This window comes from Ambystoma mexicanum, chromosome 8 (assembly GCF_040938575.1).
Source record: "Ambystoma mexicanum isolate Mex_15411 chromosome 8, UKY_AmexF1_1, whole genome shotgun sequence".
NCBI lineage: Eukaryota > Metazoa > Chordata > Amphibia > Caudata > Ambystomatidae > Ambystoma > Ambystoma mexicanum.
In genome coordinates this window covers 695,802,155-695,821,199 of record NC_090929.1, presented here as the reverse complement: position 1 = coordinate 695,821,199, position 19,045 = coordinate 695,802,155, and the positions used below count along the sequence as shown (strand labels likewise).

The window sequence follows — 19,045 nt, the reverse complement described above, 5'->3', positions numbered from 1 at the left end:
CGGAGTTCGAGACCATCGTGTCTCTAATCTTTTATTTTTTGTCCTACGTAAAATGATAATAGGAGGACCACTCTTTTCCCTGTTAAAATAAAATAAAAAAAATGCAAGGTTTTTGGCAGTGTTGGCCGTCTTTGCTTTTGCTTTGATCTGCAAGTGCTCAAGTCGGCACATGCACACTTGTACCTTGTTTAAAGGAGAGGTTTATACCAAGGGAAAATGTGAATGTTCAAAATCTCGAACGTTTGCTAATAATCTGTTGTATAGGGATTCGATTTGCTTTATGGAAAGTATTATGCTGACTAAATAATGACTGCCTGTTTTCATATTAAGTCTATTTAATGGGGCTTTGGCTCGGAATAAAGAATTTAACTGACTGGCAATTTTCTGTGGCTGTGCTAGCCTGGTGGTGCTAAAGCGCAGCCTGTAAGCTGCAACGACCGCATTAGAGTACAGACAGAGACACATGGTATATGAGGAGGGACACAAAGCTTGTAGGCGTTTGGATGTGTCCCACCCATTGACTGCCCATGGCCATGCTAATGAACCAAACGGATAACCACACTCTTGTGGATCTCTCCCCGTCCCCTGCACACCCAAATTAGTATTGTATAGACAATCAATTGGTAAACAATGTTTATATATTCAATTTTGAAAGTCAAATATAACACTCTTCATACGTGAATTGTTTTATAGAAGATTTTTTACTTAAAAAATATATATTCTTTTGTCAAACCATATAATATACCAAAACTTACAAATTTACAACTTTTCAGTTTAACACTTTAACCATTTCACAGTTGAATAGACAGTAACAAGTCTTGATTTGTATATCATTAGAACATTCAATAATGACCCCTAAGAGTAATTTCTTATGGAATGTCCAATCGTTGACTTGTGTCTCTACACGTTTCGGGGTTTGAATCTCTAAGGTCATTCCCACCCACTTCCTGCCCCTCCCTGCCCAAAACACATACTTTTTCAAGATTTACCATCAAATTGTATACTCCAAGTTCCTGCTGGTGTTTTTTCAAAGCAGTCCTCTGCCTCATTACGACTGTGCCGGTCTGGAAATACCCGTGCCAGTAAGCGTACTGGCACCGGTTTTTCCGGACCGGCATAGTACGACACTGCGGGCGGGTGCCGTCCCGCCCGCCAGGTCAGACCTGGCAGGTGGAACTGCACCCGCCCGCAGAGTTTCACGGAAGCACCGACACCGTTCTTAACGGTGCCGTGCTTCCGTGGTCCCAAAGTCCCCATGGGGACTTACAAAATTACTGACGTCTGACTTCCCAGCGGCCGGGGTCAGAATACCCCAGTGTTAACGGGAAGCCAGGTGCCGGTGATTCATCCACGCCTTGGTGTAAAGCGCTCTATAAATCAATAAATCAATCAATCAATAACGGGTCCGGCGGTAACCTGCTGGTTTTACTGGCACGGTTACTGCCAGACCCGTAATGAGGCCCAATGACTTAATTAGAGCCGTAAACGCGCTACTTGCGTATTAAAAATATCTTAACCAGGTCTGCCTTCAGCCACTCGATTTAGAAGCGCTATGCTTTTCCTTCACAGAAATTCTACTAAAACAAGCACTTGCAAAGCCAACAGTTTTGGCTTGTGTTTTAATAGCAGGCATTTGCCAGGCACTGCTATTACATGCCCGGGTATCTGCACCATGTTGAAGCTGCTGCCATCTGTTCTGTTTTTGGTGTAGTGAGACTGCCTGCTGTGATGTCAGGTATGTCCATCGAATGCTCCGGTATTTGCATTGCACAGGAAGTGTTCAAAATAAAGGGCTCCTGCCAGGAACTCCCTTTTAATAGCAGGTGCTAGCATCATGCCAGGTATTCTAATCAAATGGCAGGAACTTTTCCTTGATGGCAGGTGTTTCCATCAAAAGCTTGGATGTTTGAAACACATGACTTTTAGTGCCATCAAATGCCTTGTTCTCCGGGCCATAATTCATTTGTTGCCCTAAAATGCCACAATTGCACATCACACCTTTTCATTACATGCCCATGTACTTGTATGGAAGGCAGGTATTTGCATCGACCACCAGCGACTTGTATAGTACTCCCGTTACTTCCACCAAATGCCAGGATACTCTTAAAATGGCAGGCATTCACAGCAAATGCCAGATATTGGCGTTACATGGTAGGTTTGACTGTTTTGTGCTGAAATTCGATGCTCGATATTGCTTGAAATAATAATGGCACTTATCTTTGAGCAGGATTTCCATTACATGGCATTGAATCCCAGATGGTCCCATGAAATGCCCAGTTAAATACACCATATGCCAGCCCTTATCCTCAACTCAAATTCAAGGTTCTCACATCATATGCTGGACATTGGCAAAAATTCCATCATATGCCAGGCACTTGTACAAATGCCAGATACTTGTATCATATGCCAAATAGTGTCATCTCATAGGAAATCCTGGCATTATATTCCAAATGTTATACCAATGCCGGACATTATTAGCGAAAACGAGGTACTCAAATCGTTTGGGTATTCTAACCGAAGGGTTTTGCAGTACTTTACCATAGTTTTCATGTCTCATCACAAAGGCAACAGGACTGGCAAGCCAAGAGGAAATGGGTGAAGCACAGGGAATGACAGGGGCATGGCATCCTATATGTGTCCTGGCATCCTATATGTGTCCTGGCTCAGCTGCATCCCGACCAGCCTTTCAGAAGTACTCACATGGGGTGGGTCTGACTCTGCCCAGGGACGTCATTTTGCCAAAATGCCAGAGGTGGCCGGAAGTGGCCTCACACGACCTTTGATGGCTGATGATATCACAGGAAGTGATGCCATTTGACCCTACCCCCAAGTGACATCACGGGAAGCAATGGAACACAACCTTCCATCCCTTAACAAAGCAGGAAGTGGCATCACATAGCATTGTTCCTAAGTAACCTAAGAAAAATATGGTTTTGATATCGTTGTAATGTGATCTACATTTCATACAAGAATGGCTCACCATATGTATCATTATTATCATTGTGTATAGGCCCATATTACCAAATTACAGTGAATGCAAGCAGACGTCCAATGCCAAACGATAATGTGCTAAAATATAGCACTTACTCTTAAGCACTTTATATAGAACAATTATACACACAATATCACTGAATCTGTGTTGGTACTCATTTATCGACCTCAGAAGGATGAAAGTTGGCCTTGCTGGGATTCAAACCTGCAGATAACGCACACATTGCAGCAGCGAGCGCTCTACCCACTGATCTATCTTACCGGCTATAGCTATCTTACTGGCTATAGTAAAATGAGCAATTGCATGTCTGAATGTTCTCAACGTCAGAAAGCAAATAACACTCTGTAGTGGATAAGATTCAACTGGTAACTGAGATTTAACAGCAGGCCAGTTCATCTGCAGGTTTGGTGCAAGGTTGTCCACATGTCAAGTCTGCGTAGATCTACTTTTCAGGCTTCAGAGGTTGGCAAAATACATAACATTGGGAGGGTTCATAACTGTGTATTAAAGAATTTAGAGTAGTGCAGGGAAGGCAGTGCACTTGCACAGCATCCCGTACTCTGGGCACTCGTTACCTCATACATGCAAACAAACACCCTGAACAGCATGCAATGGAGATAGGAAAAATAGACACATTACAACAAAGCATTACTTGTGGCACAATGAAATCAAGGGCCAATTTATGGACTATGGTCAAACATTTCTACACTGTTCACAAGCTTTTATTTAGGCACAAGGATTTTGTCAAGTGACCGAGGACACCCAGATGGAATGTCTTGTGATGATCGTAACAGAGACAACGGCAGAAAAAAAACATGCTATAATTGCAACTTGCAAAAAGAAAAATACATAGTCCGAAATTGATGTTTACTCTACTCTAACCCCCTGAAGTGTGCCTGAAATAAACCTTTAATGAGTCTAGCAATTATTGTACAGAATTCCAGAAAAATACTTATTTGTTATTCCCATTCTTTCTTATTTAGGGTCACTGCTCAAAGTGTTACACTTGTGGAACACCCTGTTTTTTTTTAAGAGGCCTCAACAAGAAAGCCAGCTACTCCAGAACAAAGAGCCACATGGCTCTGGCCACAGCCCATCGAGCGACCATTTAAAAAAATGTTTTTTAGAGGTAGCAAGGGAGACCACAGGGGTAGCAAGGGAGACCCCCCACATGACGTCCCTGACACTGTCCTGACTCTTCTTGCTTATCAGCTTTTGGACAAATCTTCTGTGTTCCATAGACACCAGTAAGACTTTACTTCATGATGGGAATTTCTCATAAACAATGGTCAGACCTTAAGTCCTTTCCAGATTTGTTCGAAAGTCTTTACAATTTCGCAGTTATCCAGTTCTGCAAACTTGTGTCACACACGGGGACATGGGGGCTAAGTAGACCGCAGACAGGTTTTCAGAGGCATCGCCTTTTTCACGAAATGTTCCTAATAGTTGAGCTGCCATTCACTCACTTGGTTTGCAAACCACAAGGCAACATATATATAGAGAGAGAGTTGAGCTATCCGCTGGCCACTTTAGACCTTGTGGGAACTACTGCCCCCCCCCCCCTCTTTATTTTTTTAGCCAGGGTTATAAATATCTCGTACGAGTGAGCACAAAATGACAAAATCAAGTGGAGTTTGGGTCCAATCTCTGAGAGGTTTGATAAAGTAATGGGTTAAAATGATATATTTCACAGCATATGTTTCATAAAGAAATTGATTAGAAAAAAATACAATTTACTAATCCATTCTGCAGGGTAACACATGGAAGAAATCCAATAGATGCCAGGTCACCAACTACACAGATGGGCATTTTGCATCACATTTTCATGACGCCCTTGTCCTTAATATATTTCAGCATTGTCACTGGGAAAGATACTTGATGATGCCTGTGCCTACAATATATATGCTATTGTTCTTCCAGTGTATGAAGACATTTTCTACCTGGCATGCCAGTATATGCCAGTATTGCCACTGTAAGATTTCTCATGTTGGCTGTGCCTCGTAAAACCAGTATTGTCACTGTCGGAATACACATGTTCATGAAGCCCACAAAAAGCCAACACTCCCACTGTAAGAATACCCTCCAATTTGATGTGCCTGATAATGCTGGACTGCCACTGTAACAGCACACTAGCATTGGCTGTGCCTATTAATACTGATATTGTCATTATAATAACACAGATGTTCACTGTGCCCATTAAAGCCAATATTGCCTTTGTAAGAACGCAGCAGTTTAATTTGTAATACTGTACACATATTTACCAAAAGGAGTCCCATGTTTAGATCTTTATAAATTAACATTTTCAGAACATACAAACTGTTTGCCATAACTGTATGGGGGGCCCCGAGGAAAAATGTAATGGTGTTAATGATGACTGGGAAAATCAAACTGACAGGCCATGGGCCCAGTTGATTGAAGGTTTCTCAGGCATAACTCCTATCCACAATCAGGACCAACTTTTGCATTCGGCTGAATGCATTCACTAGAGCGAAGCCAGATGTTTACATCATGTTAGTTTGCAGGAGTTGACTTTATCATACAAGAAGTGGTGGAGAGAGATGGACATTTTATTAGTTAAATGCTTCATGTATGCTGAGTGTTTGTACCTGAACAATGGCATCCCCAATGTTAGTAACTTCACCAGGCAGTGAAATATATAGTGCGTTTAGTGTGCTCCGAAAGAAAACACGCCAATACCTTCATTAAGCTAACAATGTAATTTACTTGCAGGCTTTTGTGATCGTGAACACTTCCACAGAGAAGAAATTAAGCTTTTGAAAAACATTAAAGCATGACTAGTTCATTCTGGAACTCTTTATTTCCTAATTTCCTGGATCTCCTCATTTCCTAGATCTCCTCATTTCCTACTTTCCTGGATCGCCTCATTTCTTTATCTGTACCTGTCTGTACACTTGATTTGTAGTTTTATTCAGAGGCATGCATTACGCATGTGCAAGCCCCTCAGAAATTGCCATTTTAACCGCTATGTTGAGCAGGGGTCAGTAGAACTAAAAAGAAGGCAGAACAAAAACACTCTATATACACCCATAAAACATTCATACTATATATATTTATTTTATTTAATGAAAATTACAGGGAAAACAATGTATTTTTAGCACAAAAATGCTTATGAAACGTTTTAACGTTGATTTACAGAGTGGGGGACCAGTGTCCTTAACAATGGGTGAGAGGATGTTGATCTAAGACCAGATGATGCAGGGGAGGTAGAAACATAAACCAGGGACAGGGCCAGCAGAGCATGAAATAGGAGCGGGATGAAGCAGTGAGGCGTAGGTGTCACGTGGTTGTTGTAGAGAGGCAGGGAAGAGGAGAACAGGGGGATTGGTGGCTTAAAATGCTATGTGAGTGGTTCTTCAGAGAGGAGGAGTGCTAGGAGGTTGGGTTTAAATAGAGATAGTGGGAGTAGTCTAGAGAGGGAGAGGAAGAGAATTCCAGAGGACGCAAGCGGAAAAGAGAGGGAGCACAAGGGGCATGAGAGGTGGCAAGGAGGTTAGCCGGGGATGATCAGAGAGGTCAAGGGGAAGAGTAGGGAGTGAGGTGAGCCGACAGGTAGGGTGGTGCAAGGTCATGCATACTTTAGACGCTGATGAGATATTCATGTGTATTTTCATTTATTTATTTATGCATTTATAATGCTCTGAAAGCCAGTGTATCTACAATATAGTAGTAGTGTGCAGAGGCGTTGCTGGGGGGGGGGGGGCTGAGGGGGCTACAGCCCCAGGTCTTTTGGTTGTAGCCCCGGAATGAAGCTCGGGGACTACAACCAAAAGGCTATAGCTAGCCCGGAATCCTGCCAGTCCCGACATGAGCTTAGCCCCTGATCTTTCCCAAACCTAGCAACACCCCTGGTAGTGTGTATAAGTTCTGTGCATAGGGCTCCATTTATGCATAAAACAGAAGTTAGTATATGCACTTGTTAATATAGGCGTACTAATGACATGCATACGGAACCGCGTTTTATTATTGATGAAAACTTCTTTTTCATTTCACTGTTTATAGAAAAAATTAAATCTATCACAGATGCATGCATTGCCATTTCACGCCAAAGTCTGCCTTGTCCATATGTCACACGTTCATCTAACTTTGCATTTTGCCTTTTCTCCCGTGTGTTTGGTGCAGTCGCTTTTGGAGTATGGGTACAACTGCCAGCACAGCTCAGCAAACCGTGTCGGCAGCAGCACCCTTTGAAAGCGTTCAGCGAAACGGCAGCATGGACGAAAACCACTCCATCAGCATCCACTCCTTCCAGGCAGTGAGCATCCACAACAACAAGGCCAAGTCCATCATCACCAACAAAGTGGCGCCCGTTGTCATCACGTGAGTTGCGCTACATTTGACCTTTCTGCGCCTGTGCGAAGACTGCTGCTTAGTTAGGGGTTTAAAGAGTGCGCATGCGCGTACCATGTTCTCCACAGAGCTGGCATTGGAAACAATGCCTCTGATTTTTATTCCCTGAGACATTTTTATTTTTCAAAAAGTATAAGATAACACAAGCAGTGCTGTATGTGGGATGAGATATCAAGGAGTGCCCCTAAACAGAATTGGGGTGGGGAGTGTGGGGGACTTAGAAGTGTCTGTTATAGCGTACATAGCATACTTAATGAAATTATCTTAAAGAGAGCTAATTCTATTCCATAGGCATTTATAAAGAATGGTTTATCCATCTAACAACATCTTGGCGCTAGCATTAGTTAAGACACACACAGGCTATGTTATTATTTTTATAATATTATGGGCCTCATGACGAATTGGGCGGTATACTGGCTACCGCCCAACTGTATGTGTGTTACTGCCCACCTGTCTGGCGGTAATACCGCCAGATCACCGGTTGGGTGGTAAACATAATTCTCCGTTCCCCATTGGGTCCATTGGACCCAGTGGGGCATTGTCAGCGCAATTACCACTGGCGGAATTACAGTGTGGTAATTGCACCGAAAACCGGCATTCTTCCAACATATTTAGCCCCTGCTTAGAGCTGGGGGTAAATGCTGCAATACTCCTGTTTGGGCGGACCTTTAAATGCGGCGGTAATAGCATTACCGCTGCATTTTAAGGGCTACCACACAACTCGTGATGAGGCCCTATGTATTTAGTGAACACAGATCTAGCTTCTGGAAGCAACAAAGGGCTTTGTGCAAGTCAAAGGGGGAGTACACTTCGAGGGAAGCAGATCACGAAGGATCAATGTGAGGGAACTGGGACCTACCAATGGGGAGTTAAGTGTACTCAATTTGAGAATCTTAGAGAATGTCCATAGGTTTAAGCTACCTAAGGGATCTGGTCAAAGTGGCATCTGATTTTAACTAACGTTTTTAATTACTAACTCCAGGGATGACATGTCCCTATGCACGGGGGCCGGTGGTCTGAGCTCAATGCTTTTTCATTGCTGTGTGCCATAAAATGTCAGTATTTACACCATTCAGCTTTGATTTGTGCATATCCACAGATGCTAGGTAGGACCAAAGGTTTTGTGAGGAAGTGTTGCTGTCCCATTTGACCCTGACCAATCCGAGTGTCATATGCAAAGATATAAATAGCCATAGGGGCCACATGCAAGTAATAGGCGGTGTTGAGAGAGCCTAAGACTAATAATGGTTGGAGAGATAAGATGTAATCCCTTTGTGGACTGTTTCTTGAAGGTCTAGGCCGTAAAATGTATCTAGAAGAATTGTATGGTCCATGGTATTGCATGCCACAGATAAATGAACCCGGAACAAGGCAGAGAAGCTGTGATCTCACTCTCACTAAGCCATCCCACTAAAATGTACAACTTCTAACAACTCCTGCGTGCTTCGCTAAACATTTCACTTTCCCAGGACAAAGGGACAGGGACACAATTATAACCCCAGTTGCCACTTTCTAGACTGCTCTGATGCTAGAAATCACAAACATGATTCTTAATTAGTTCTGTGCTTGCTTTCTGTCACTTCAATGTCTCTTAGGCATGTGCGCTCATAACATGTGTTTGCATGAGTATCACCTGACATCTCCTCTTGTCTAACTAGGAGATGAGTATACAGTCGTAAGCCCTGGTGCTGACAGTTATTTGTTTCTGGTTCTAGATGTCTTAGAAGATATATTTTAGCTCCACGTCTGTATCTTCCTCAAGAGTCTCAGAAGAAAATCACACCTCCATCCTAGAATAAGCGTAAAAGTTTGGGAACACCCCGAGATAAAGCCTCCAGAAATCTGACTGCATGTCTGTAAAGAATCTTATTTTCTTAGAATATCTTTTTTCCCTATTTCTTACCTTAAAACCTATTACACCTACCAAGGGAAACGTCTTTCCTCTAGAAGTCTATGAGCTGAAAACTAGGTAGACCTAACGAGGGTTAGTCCCTGCTAACTTATCATACACTGTCTGTCTTTCCCCAAATAACTAAAAAATGGACTTCTAACTTAATGTGATGCTCTGGCTAACTCAAAATGGTTTATACACTAAATATTTGCTCACACCTAAGGATTGCCTAAAACAGGGGTTTGCAACCTTTGGCTCTACAGATGTTTTGGACTACAACTCACATCATCCCTAACCAGTGTTGTCAATAGCCAGATATCATGCGAATTGTAGTTCAAAACATCTGGAGAGCAGAAGGTTGCCAAACCCTGGCCTAAGAGCCCAAGATCTTCAAATGCAGTATGTCAACGAACTCTGTTATTGCCTAGATGAAAACTTGCTCCTGAACTTAAATCTTAACAGAGGTGAATACTGCTCTTTGGCACTACTCTGTGGGGTCCTGACCTGAAGCGCACTACTCCTTGTGATGTGCATGGAGTGTGGCACACCACTGGGCCATAGACTTCAGCGAATAGCTGCAAGAACAACAATGCTTCTGCATCAGATGTGTGGGACACCACAAGTCTCGAAGCTTGGGGGAACAGCTCAAAGAGAAAAAAGGCACTTACTGCAGTAGTCTTGCTTAGAAGGTAAACACGTGTTGGTGGAGAACAGTGTTTGGTGCTGCAGCATTGCTCAAACCATCCTTAATAGCACTATGAGGCTTATCTCCTGACTGCAATAGAGTGATCTGGAAAATATGGTGGGCAGAAAAGGTCCTCTTCTGGGCATTGCACAAGCAGTGCAGTGGACGCCCTGCTGCATCAGATAAGAGAAATGTTGAAAGATGGCTGGCCTTTCTTCGGCACCCGGGTGGCTTTGTCACAGTTTATTGGATGGTCACTCTCAACTCAGGAAGTGCCCCCCACCTCCGATGAAGGTGTCACACAACAAAGTGCTTAGCAGATTCAAATTTGGTTAGGCCTCCAACCTGTATAACACCATTTAGCTCTGTATCACCAATAAACTAGAAAACAGGCCGGTGTATAGTAATAATATTTATATTTATTTAAATTTTACTGCAATAAATGATAATCACAAGAACAGCAGCCACCAACTCGGTGGCACAATAGAGTATCACAACTTCAACTTACTTGCATCAATTGATGAACCTGTATTTCTAGTAGGCTTTGTTACCACAACAAACTCAGGTTGAATTTGAAGATTTGAAATCAAAACACACATAGGATGTCTTTGCACATTAACAGATGGGAAATAAAAAAAAAACAGTGATTGCTTGGGTTATCACAATGCTCCTCTGTCCCAGCAACCCCTGACTTCCAGGCATCATGTCAAGACTGTTGGTTTCCACCAGTTCTTCACTTAATGCAGACAAGTCCCCCTCCTCCTCGTCACCTGATTCTTCTTACGAGGATGGATGATTCTTGCCCTTCCTTCTCTGGATAGTCTGCTTTTTTCGGAAGAGATGCCGCCTCCCTCGGGTAGAAGCCACTATGACGCCTTAATGAACCAGGCTAGCAAAGGATACCACGCTCCCGAGGACTCCAAAAAGAGGAAAAAGCCAGCGGCAGAAAAAAACCTCTTGTGTAATTGATTCTTGAACAATGTCCTTGAATGTGCTTGTTTCGGTGGTTGACAAATGCCAGGAAAGTTCACTTTGTCTTTGTATGAAGAATGTCTAGTAGAAAAGCCAATCCAAGAAAAGGCAGTTCCCACAAGGAAGTGGACAGTGGAGGACAGCAGACACCCCGCGCTCCGACAGCACAGGCAAAGAGATGGAAAATGCTGCACCAGCCTGGTGCGGTGACGGAGCAGAAAGGAAATTCTGTAATGGGAAAAAAGAGAAATGGAACTGAAGAGGGATGAAGGTAAGCAAGGTGGCAAAGGAAAGCTTGAAGGAACGGTAAAAGACTAAGATGGAAAAGAAAGCAGGGAACGAGGCGAGGAGCTCAATAGAAAGGCAGAGCGAAGAAGGCCGCCAAGCGAGAGACTGGAACCAGTCAGGAGAAATGGGGCAAGACCCGCCAGGTGGGGGGACAAGGTGGATGCCAGTACCGAGAGCAGAAGAAAGAGTAGATCCGAAAGGTGGAGGAGAAAGGAAGAAAAAGTGGGCGGTGAGCCAAGTAACCGAGAGGAGAACTACTGAGCATCGGACCCGGAAGCAAAGGTGCAGAAAGTGTTGCAACGCTCAGAAGGAAGGAAAGGGAGTGGTTAAGAAAGGGGAAGGCTGCCATGACAGCCACAGACTAGAACATTAAAGGGAGCAACGTGCATAGTGTGAAGTGCCTGTCTAATGGTGGTGGTACCTGCAGGTATTCCATAAGCGCCAGGATGGCAGGCGCGTGACAATTGAAGACAAGGTACAGGGAGTAGGAATACAGTGGGAAAATTGTTTTGGCTTTTCACCAGAAAGGTAGGGTTTTGGAAATAAACCGAATGGGAAAATCATTTTGAGAACACAAATTCCAATGAAATGCAGGGTTTGGGGAATTTGGAATGAATCTGAAAATGTGTTTGGGAGAATTTGTATTCAAAAGGAATGCAGGGTGTTGGGATTTTCGTTTTGGGGACACTAGCACATTCAAATGAACAGTAGGGTTACCCAATTACATTAGACTAGAGTCATTTACTGTGCACTGGGATAATCTTTGTCAATTTCGAATTTTGATAAAAACATCACCCCGTGGTAGTTGACTCTATGAGAATTAATTACATTATATTTTTTGTTAAATAAGCTAAGGGTATAATGCTTTTATCCCCCTCCCACTAATGATAAAGCACCCACTAATGAATAGGAATGGGTTAAAACAGACAGCTTCCCCCTTACACTTTCTGGTAAAAATGGATATGGTGTTTTTCTGTAAGGGAATTAATTAAGTGATATTTTAGGCAAATATGGTCAGGGTCCATCCACCCTCCCACCCACCCACCCACTAATGGAAAAGGATTAAGACAGGTAGCTCCCCACACAATTGATAGCTTTGGGATATGTCTACTTACATGGGAGATCTCTGTTCTTAGCTCAGGAGGCCAGTCAGATTTTAGACCCTCTTTCAGGAATAGGTAGGCAGCTCACACCTCTGATCTCTATTCACAACAAGGTACCTCCAGACAGATTGTAGGCCTCTCTCTCAGATAGGGCTCCCAGCTTTCAGGCAAAAGTCCCCAGCAAGTGTCCCAGGATCTCCTGTCTGTGTTCTCTTGGGTGTCAACCTTCTTTTTGTCAACGCTCTGGTGCTGTCAGTCTGCTCTCTTTTTTTTCTGTATTATGGATAATGGGGGAGGAGGAAGATGTATTATTTCCAAATGACATGTTTTTATATTTTGTTTTTTCCTAAAAATGTCACTACATAGCAACTATCTTCTCTTTTTAGATAACTGCATAAACAAATACGTTTTTGAATTCTACCTGTTATGGCGAGTCTGGGAATACTTATTTTATTTCGGCTACTCCTTACTTGGAGGAGCTATTTTTTTTGTGATTTGCTCCATAGCCAAAATAGTGAAAAATATGCCACTTCACACAGTTCAAACATTAATTTCACAATATATCACTGTACCAACTTCCAGTTCCTTGTAATTATGAGAAGGCAAGAATCATGGTTTTGTTTCTAACTCAAATTCTATACATCACACATGATTAATATTCACATGGGACTGACAGGCATTTTATGCCCTTTAATATGAGTCCTGGATGAGCTCACTGGGATGTACGAATCTCTTTTTATTCAAGAAAAAGGGGGTCCAATGTTAATCAGTAGCAATGCATACCTATGGAAGGTCGTAGTTTCATATTCCCAACAAAGCCCCTCATGAGTTTAATTGCTCCCCAGTCACATGTGACCTGAACTTTTGCTTATCAGTAGATGTCTCTTTCTACGCAGTGTTTGAAGATCATTAAGGCTCCGAGATGCCATTTATCTGGGTCAAGTCAACCGTAAAAGGTCATTTCTGTTAGCCGGCTATCTGCAGCCTCCACAATTCTGATATAATTCCTTATATGTAACGCTCACCTGGTTCCCATGGAGGCGCGGGCGTTGTCTGGACGGCAGTGGCCTCTTCGAAGGAGATGTTCAGCACCCTGAAGATGGAGTGGCTGGGTTCCCAAATCTGGCTTGTCTGGCTCGGATGAATACCCTTCTGTGAGCGAAAAGGAAGGGTTAATACTCTGCGGGTTTTGTGTTGATCTCCCGTTCCCCTTCTCACCCTCCTTGCAACCCTTCTGTAATTCCCTGTGGAGACTCACCTTAGGGATTGAAAAGGCGAGCTCTCCATCCTGCTTCTGATGCAGGGGCGCGTTGGGATCCAGTTACGTCACTGGATAGTAAGTTCGAGTTCGCTTGTCTGTTCCGGTAAGTACCGTGAATGTTTATGGCAAGCTTGAGTCTAAACTGTTCCTCTTCTCTTTTGCAGGTAATGGAAGACTCAGGGCTGAGGGCGGTTTCTGTCGAAAACCTGATTTCAGGTGAGTTTTGGTGTAGGCCCACTACTGTCTTTTCCTGTCTCTTTTTCCTTAGGGGCCGGAGTTCAAGAATGCCGAAGAAATGGAGCCGGTACGAAGTAGAAGCTGAGTCCGACCTGTAAGCAGGTAAGTTTAAAATAGTTTGTTTGCTACGGTTCTTGCATTCACTAATGTGATGTTTGCTTTTTCCCCATAGGGGCCAGGGTGCTGAAATGCGCAAGGAATGGCATCGACCCGAAGGTAAGAAGAATTAGCTTGGCGGGTAAGTGCTTCTTGGTTATTTTCCCCTTCTCACCTTGCTTTCTTCTCTGTCTCCCCGTAGGTGCTGGAATGCTGCAGGAGATCCGGATGGGCGTCGCAGAGCCGAAGGCGCCACGTGCAGGTAAGAGAAGTGCGCCGAGATGTATGCGACGCAGTGAGTATTTAAAATTATGTCTTTTTGCAGGAACGTTGGCGCGCTGAATCCGGAATGCAGCTTTAACAGGTAAGGTTTGTTTTCACCTGTTTCTTCTTCCCTTTTCTATCCTTAGGTGTTTCCAGGATGCTGGCAGGCGTGGTCGAGGACTGGAGCAGGAGCAGGCACGGTGAGCGTCCAGCTGCTATGAGCAGAACAAAGCGAAGCGTGGTTTGCTGTCTGGGCGTGGCTTAAATAGCCTTTCAAGTAGTCCCAGGTATGTATCCTTCCACTGAAGGTATGTATCCTGCCACCAGCCACACCGGTGTGGTTAAGTAGTTCCTTTTTCATCTGGAAGTTGTAGAATGATCTGCCAGGTAAGGAAATTGCAGCATGGTCTGCCAGGTAAGTTTGCACCAAACACTATTCCTTCCATATCTTGTATGAGCCTGGCGCCGATGGTGCCAGGACTGTTATCCCTTATGAGCCTGACGCCAATGGCGCCAGGACGGAGTCCAAAGAGCCCCTATCTGGGGTGGCTGGGACTTCCCTAGTATACATGTTGCCTGCCTCTGAGGGTGCCGGGCCCTGTCTGGCTCCTTGGAGGTAGGCATCATGACAGTACCTCCCCCCCAAGGCCCCTCCCAAGGATGTACTGTCTGGAGGCTTTGGTTTGTGTGGAAACTTATGATGACATTTTTGTATTAGACGAATTGCATGTATATGATCGCTTGGTTCCCAAGATCTCTCCTGAGGTCCATATCCTTTCCAATCAATTAGGTAAAAAACCTTTGACTTGGACATCTTAGAATCTAATATGTCTTTAACTTCGAATTCCAGTTCCCCATCCACTGGGATTGGTTCTGGTGGCTTGAGTAGCCTGGTTCCGGGTTGTACAGGTTTCAACAGTGATACGTGGAAAACCGGATGGATTCGCATGTTGGGGGGGCAGGTCGAGTTTGAAGGCTACCGGGTTGATTACAGCCTTGATTGGATAAGGCCCTATGTATCTTGGGTTAAAAGTTTGCGGGCCTTTAAGTGGTAGATGTCTAGTCACCAGCCAAACTTGATCTCCAACTTGGTAAGGAGGTACTTTGCTCCGATGTAAGTCAGCATTTTCCTTATATTTGTCCTTGGCCTGCTGTAAATGAGTCTTGGCTTCTTTGAAGGCTCGGGTTATGGTGGCATGTAAGTTATCCACGGCGGGCATTTCAAGGCCTTGAGGTGGTTCAAGATCCGAAGTTCTGGGATGGTGGCCATAAAAGGTATAAAAAGGAGTCTGGCCAATTCCTGAATGCACAGAATTGTTGTACGCCTATTCAGCAATCCATAAAATGTCTTTCCAATTATATTCTGATTGATGCAGCATGCACCATAAATACTGTTCCAATGTCTGGTTTGTTCTCTCGGTTTGGCCGTCGGTCTGAGGATGGTGGCTGGTAAATAAACGCACATCAACTTGTGCCATTTGGCAACATCTCTTCCAGAACCGAGAAATAAACTGGCTTCCCCGATCGGAGATTAATATGGATGGAAAACCATGTAGACGAACGACGTTCTCAAGAAATTCCTTGGCTAGGGTGGAGGCTGAAGGCAGCCCTTTCAAGGGAATAAAATGGGCCATCTTGGAGAAGAGGTCTACAATTACCAGTATAGTATTAAATCCATGACAAGGAGGTAGGTCAGTTATAAAATCCAGCAATAAAGTGTGCCAAGGTGCCGGTGGGATGTCCAGAGGTCGTAACGGACCGGCTGGTTTTTGCTTTTGACTTTTATTTTGGGCGCACACTGCGCATGTCGTCACGAAAGATTTTATATCCTTTCGCCAGGAGGGCCACCAGAAATGCCTTTTAATTTTTTCTTCAGTCTTAGCGATGACCGGGTGTCCTTCCATTAGTGTCTCATGATGATGGGCAATAACGAGATCTTGCAAATCCTTTTGAGGCAAGGACAGTCGCCCCTGGAAATAAGGTAAATCGTTAATTGAAAATCTGGGATCTTTCAGGCTCCATTCTTGCAAGGCTGCAGTGTCGAAAATATCTAGTTTGAATATCCTCTAGAGTTTGTGAGGAGATCACCCCCAAAATTCTCTGTTCGGGAATAATCGGAACTCGTTCTAGAGTTGGGGTTGAATCGCCCATTCCTATTCGAGATAGTGCGTCCGCCTTGCCATTCTTGCAGCCGGGGCGATAGGTGATCACAAAGTCAAATTCTGCAAAGAACAGGGCCCAACGGAGTTGGTGTGAGGATTGAGCTTTGGCCGTTTTTAAGTATTGCAAATTCCTGTGGTCTGTAATTACGGTAACAGTATGTCTTGCGCCGAGAAGGTAATGACGCCAAGCCTTGAAAGCTGACTTGATAGCTAATAGTTCTTTATCTGTGATTGCGTAGTTAACTTCTGGAGCTGAGAATTTTCTGGACCAAAAGGCCACAGGATGCAGTTGGTTCGAGACTGGGTCCCTCTGTGATAGAACCGCTCCCATGGCTAAACTAGATGCGTCGGTTTCCACAACGTAAGGGAGATCTGGACGGGGATGTTTTAACACAGGTGCAGAGGTGAATTTAGGTTTTAGTTCCTGAAATGCTTGTTCTGCTTCCGTAGTCCATTCGAAGCGTTTGTTTTTCCGTAAGAGGGCTGTGATGGGTTGAACCACTCGAGAAAACTCCGGGATAAACTTTCAATAGAAATTGGCAAAACCAAGCATGCTCTGAACCCCTTTCACAGAACTAGGGGATGACCATTTGAGGATCGTGTCCACTTTCCGTGAGTCCATTCGAACTCCCTTTGGCGTTAGGACGAAACCAAGAAACTCAACCTCTGTGACGTGAAAAATGCACTTTTCGAGCTTTGCAAATAGTTTGTGCTGGCGTAGTTTCTCCAGGACGGCCTTAACATGTTTTCGGTCATCAGATTCCGAGGAAGAGTACACTAGGATGTCGTCAATATATATGATGACACAAACATCTATGAGTTCTCGAAAGATGTCATTCATAAAATACTGGAAGGCAGCAGGTGCGTTGCACAACCCGAAGGGCATCACTTGGTATTCAAAGAGTCCGTATTTGGTGCGGAAGGCCGTTTTCCATTCATCGCCTTCTCTGACGCGCACCAGATGGTAAGCCCCTCTTAAATCCAGCTTGGTAAAGATGCAGGTATCTTTCACCTGGTCGAGGAGTTCAGGGATCAGAGCCAGGGGGGTAACGATTCTTAACCGTTATCTGATTTAAGGCGCGATAGTCAATACATGTTCTACGGTCGCCTTCCTTTTTCGGCACGAAGAACAAAGCTGAAGAAGCCGGTGACTTTGACGGGCGAATAAACCCATTGGCAAGATACTGATCCAAATACTGGCGTAAATGAAGATTCTCTGTTTCGGTAAGGGCATAAATCCTACTACAAGGCAGTTGAGCATTGGGTACCAGATCAATTTGACAATCGTATGGCCAGTGAGGTGGTAAGGTGTTGGCCTGTTCTTTTTGTAAAAACGTCCTGAAAGTCCTGATACTCAAGTGGTAGTTGTGCTGACACAGAGGTTACTGAGGCTAGACCCACTTGTGGATTTCCGGAATAACAAGTTTGTCTGCAGTTAGGAAAGGTGATACTCTTTGCTCACCAGTCAATTTGAGGATTATGTGCTTCTAACCAAGGGATCCCCAAGATTACCTGAAATTGTGGAGCCTTGATTACGTCGAACACTATGGTTTCCCTATGACCATCTTGGCCAACCAGTGTCATTTCTGTGGTAGAATGTGTTACCGGCCCAGAGGCAATTTCGGTCCCATCAACCGTGGTAATGACATCTTTGGTGATTTTTGGTCGGAGAGGGAGACCAATCCTGGAAGCCAATTCAAGATCAACATATTTCCCAATAGCCCCACTGTCGAGATAGGCCTTTATGCCATGTAATCGTTGAGGCTGCTTTGGATCCACGAGGGTCATTGGCATGATGAAATGTGAGGTCAAAGAGTTTGTCTTTACGCTCGCCAAGCGGACCTCTACGCTTGTTGGGCTTGATCGTTTCCCGAATCAGATTTTGGAAGGTTTTGGTCTGTGGCTCCAACCACCTTCTTCGGTGGTTTTACCAGGCAATTTCGTAGAAAGTGTCCAGACTCTCCGCAATAGAGACATAACTGGTTTTGCCGTCTTCTTTCTCGTTCTTTCTGCGTTAGGGGTCCTTTTACTCCCCCAATTTGCATTGGCTCCGAAGTGTCGGTACTCTTGGGGTTTGCGTGGGTTTTTACCAAAGCCCGAGTTTCAAATCTAGTCCGATCAGTCTTTCTATTCTGGAGTCTATGATCAAGTTGGATCACTAAATCAATGTATTCCTCACAGAGTTGGGGTGGATTCACAATTTGAGCCAGAACGTCTTTTAGCTCTCCACGAAGTCCTCGATGAAACAAGGTGATTCTTTTATTCTCAGGCCACCCAATTTCCACGATCAGTCTGTTAAATGTGGCGATATAAGATAGGAAGTCTTGGTTCCCTTGACGCAAAGACAGAAGTTCGTTATCCAAGGCCTCACCCTGGGCGTGCCGGGCAAATAATCTCTCCATACTAGCCTGGAAGCGTTGAAAGTCACGAAGGATAGGATCGTCTTCATTTACCAACGGAATAGACCAATCGGCTGCACAGCCGCTGAGATACGATAAAACAAAAGCCACCCTAGTTTGGTCATTAGGGAAGGCCCCAGGTCTACATAAAAAGTGTAAACGACATTGGTTCATGAAAACAGCGTATTTCTTGGGGTTCCCCGCAAAACGTTCAGGTGGGGCCAAAGGCATGTTTCCCGGCAGGTTAATTTGCACCGGGTTAGTGGAAGCCATAGGAGTGGACTCTCTCCCGGAAGCAGGTAATGGTGTTTGTCCAGCCTGATTCTG

General features: G+C 44.3%; 1 protein-coding gene across 2 annotated transcripts in view; it reads left to right on the top strand.

The window, feature by feature from the left end:
- The window catches only part of PALD1 (phosphatase domain containing paladin 1), a 1,254,976-nt gene that overhangs the window by 551,614 nt on the left and 684,317 nt on the right, over positions 1 to 19,045 (top strand). For both annotated transcript variants that reach the window (XM_069610500.1, XM_069610501.1), the window contains exon 2: positions 7,133 to 7,330. In XM_069610500.1, coding sequence (XP_069466601.1) covers positions 7,133 to 7,330 — 198 coding nt within the window. The remainder of the gene's footprint in view (positions 1 to 7,132; positions 7,331 to 19,045) is intronic.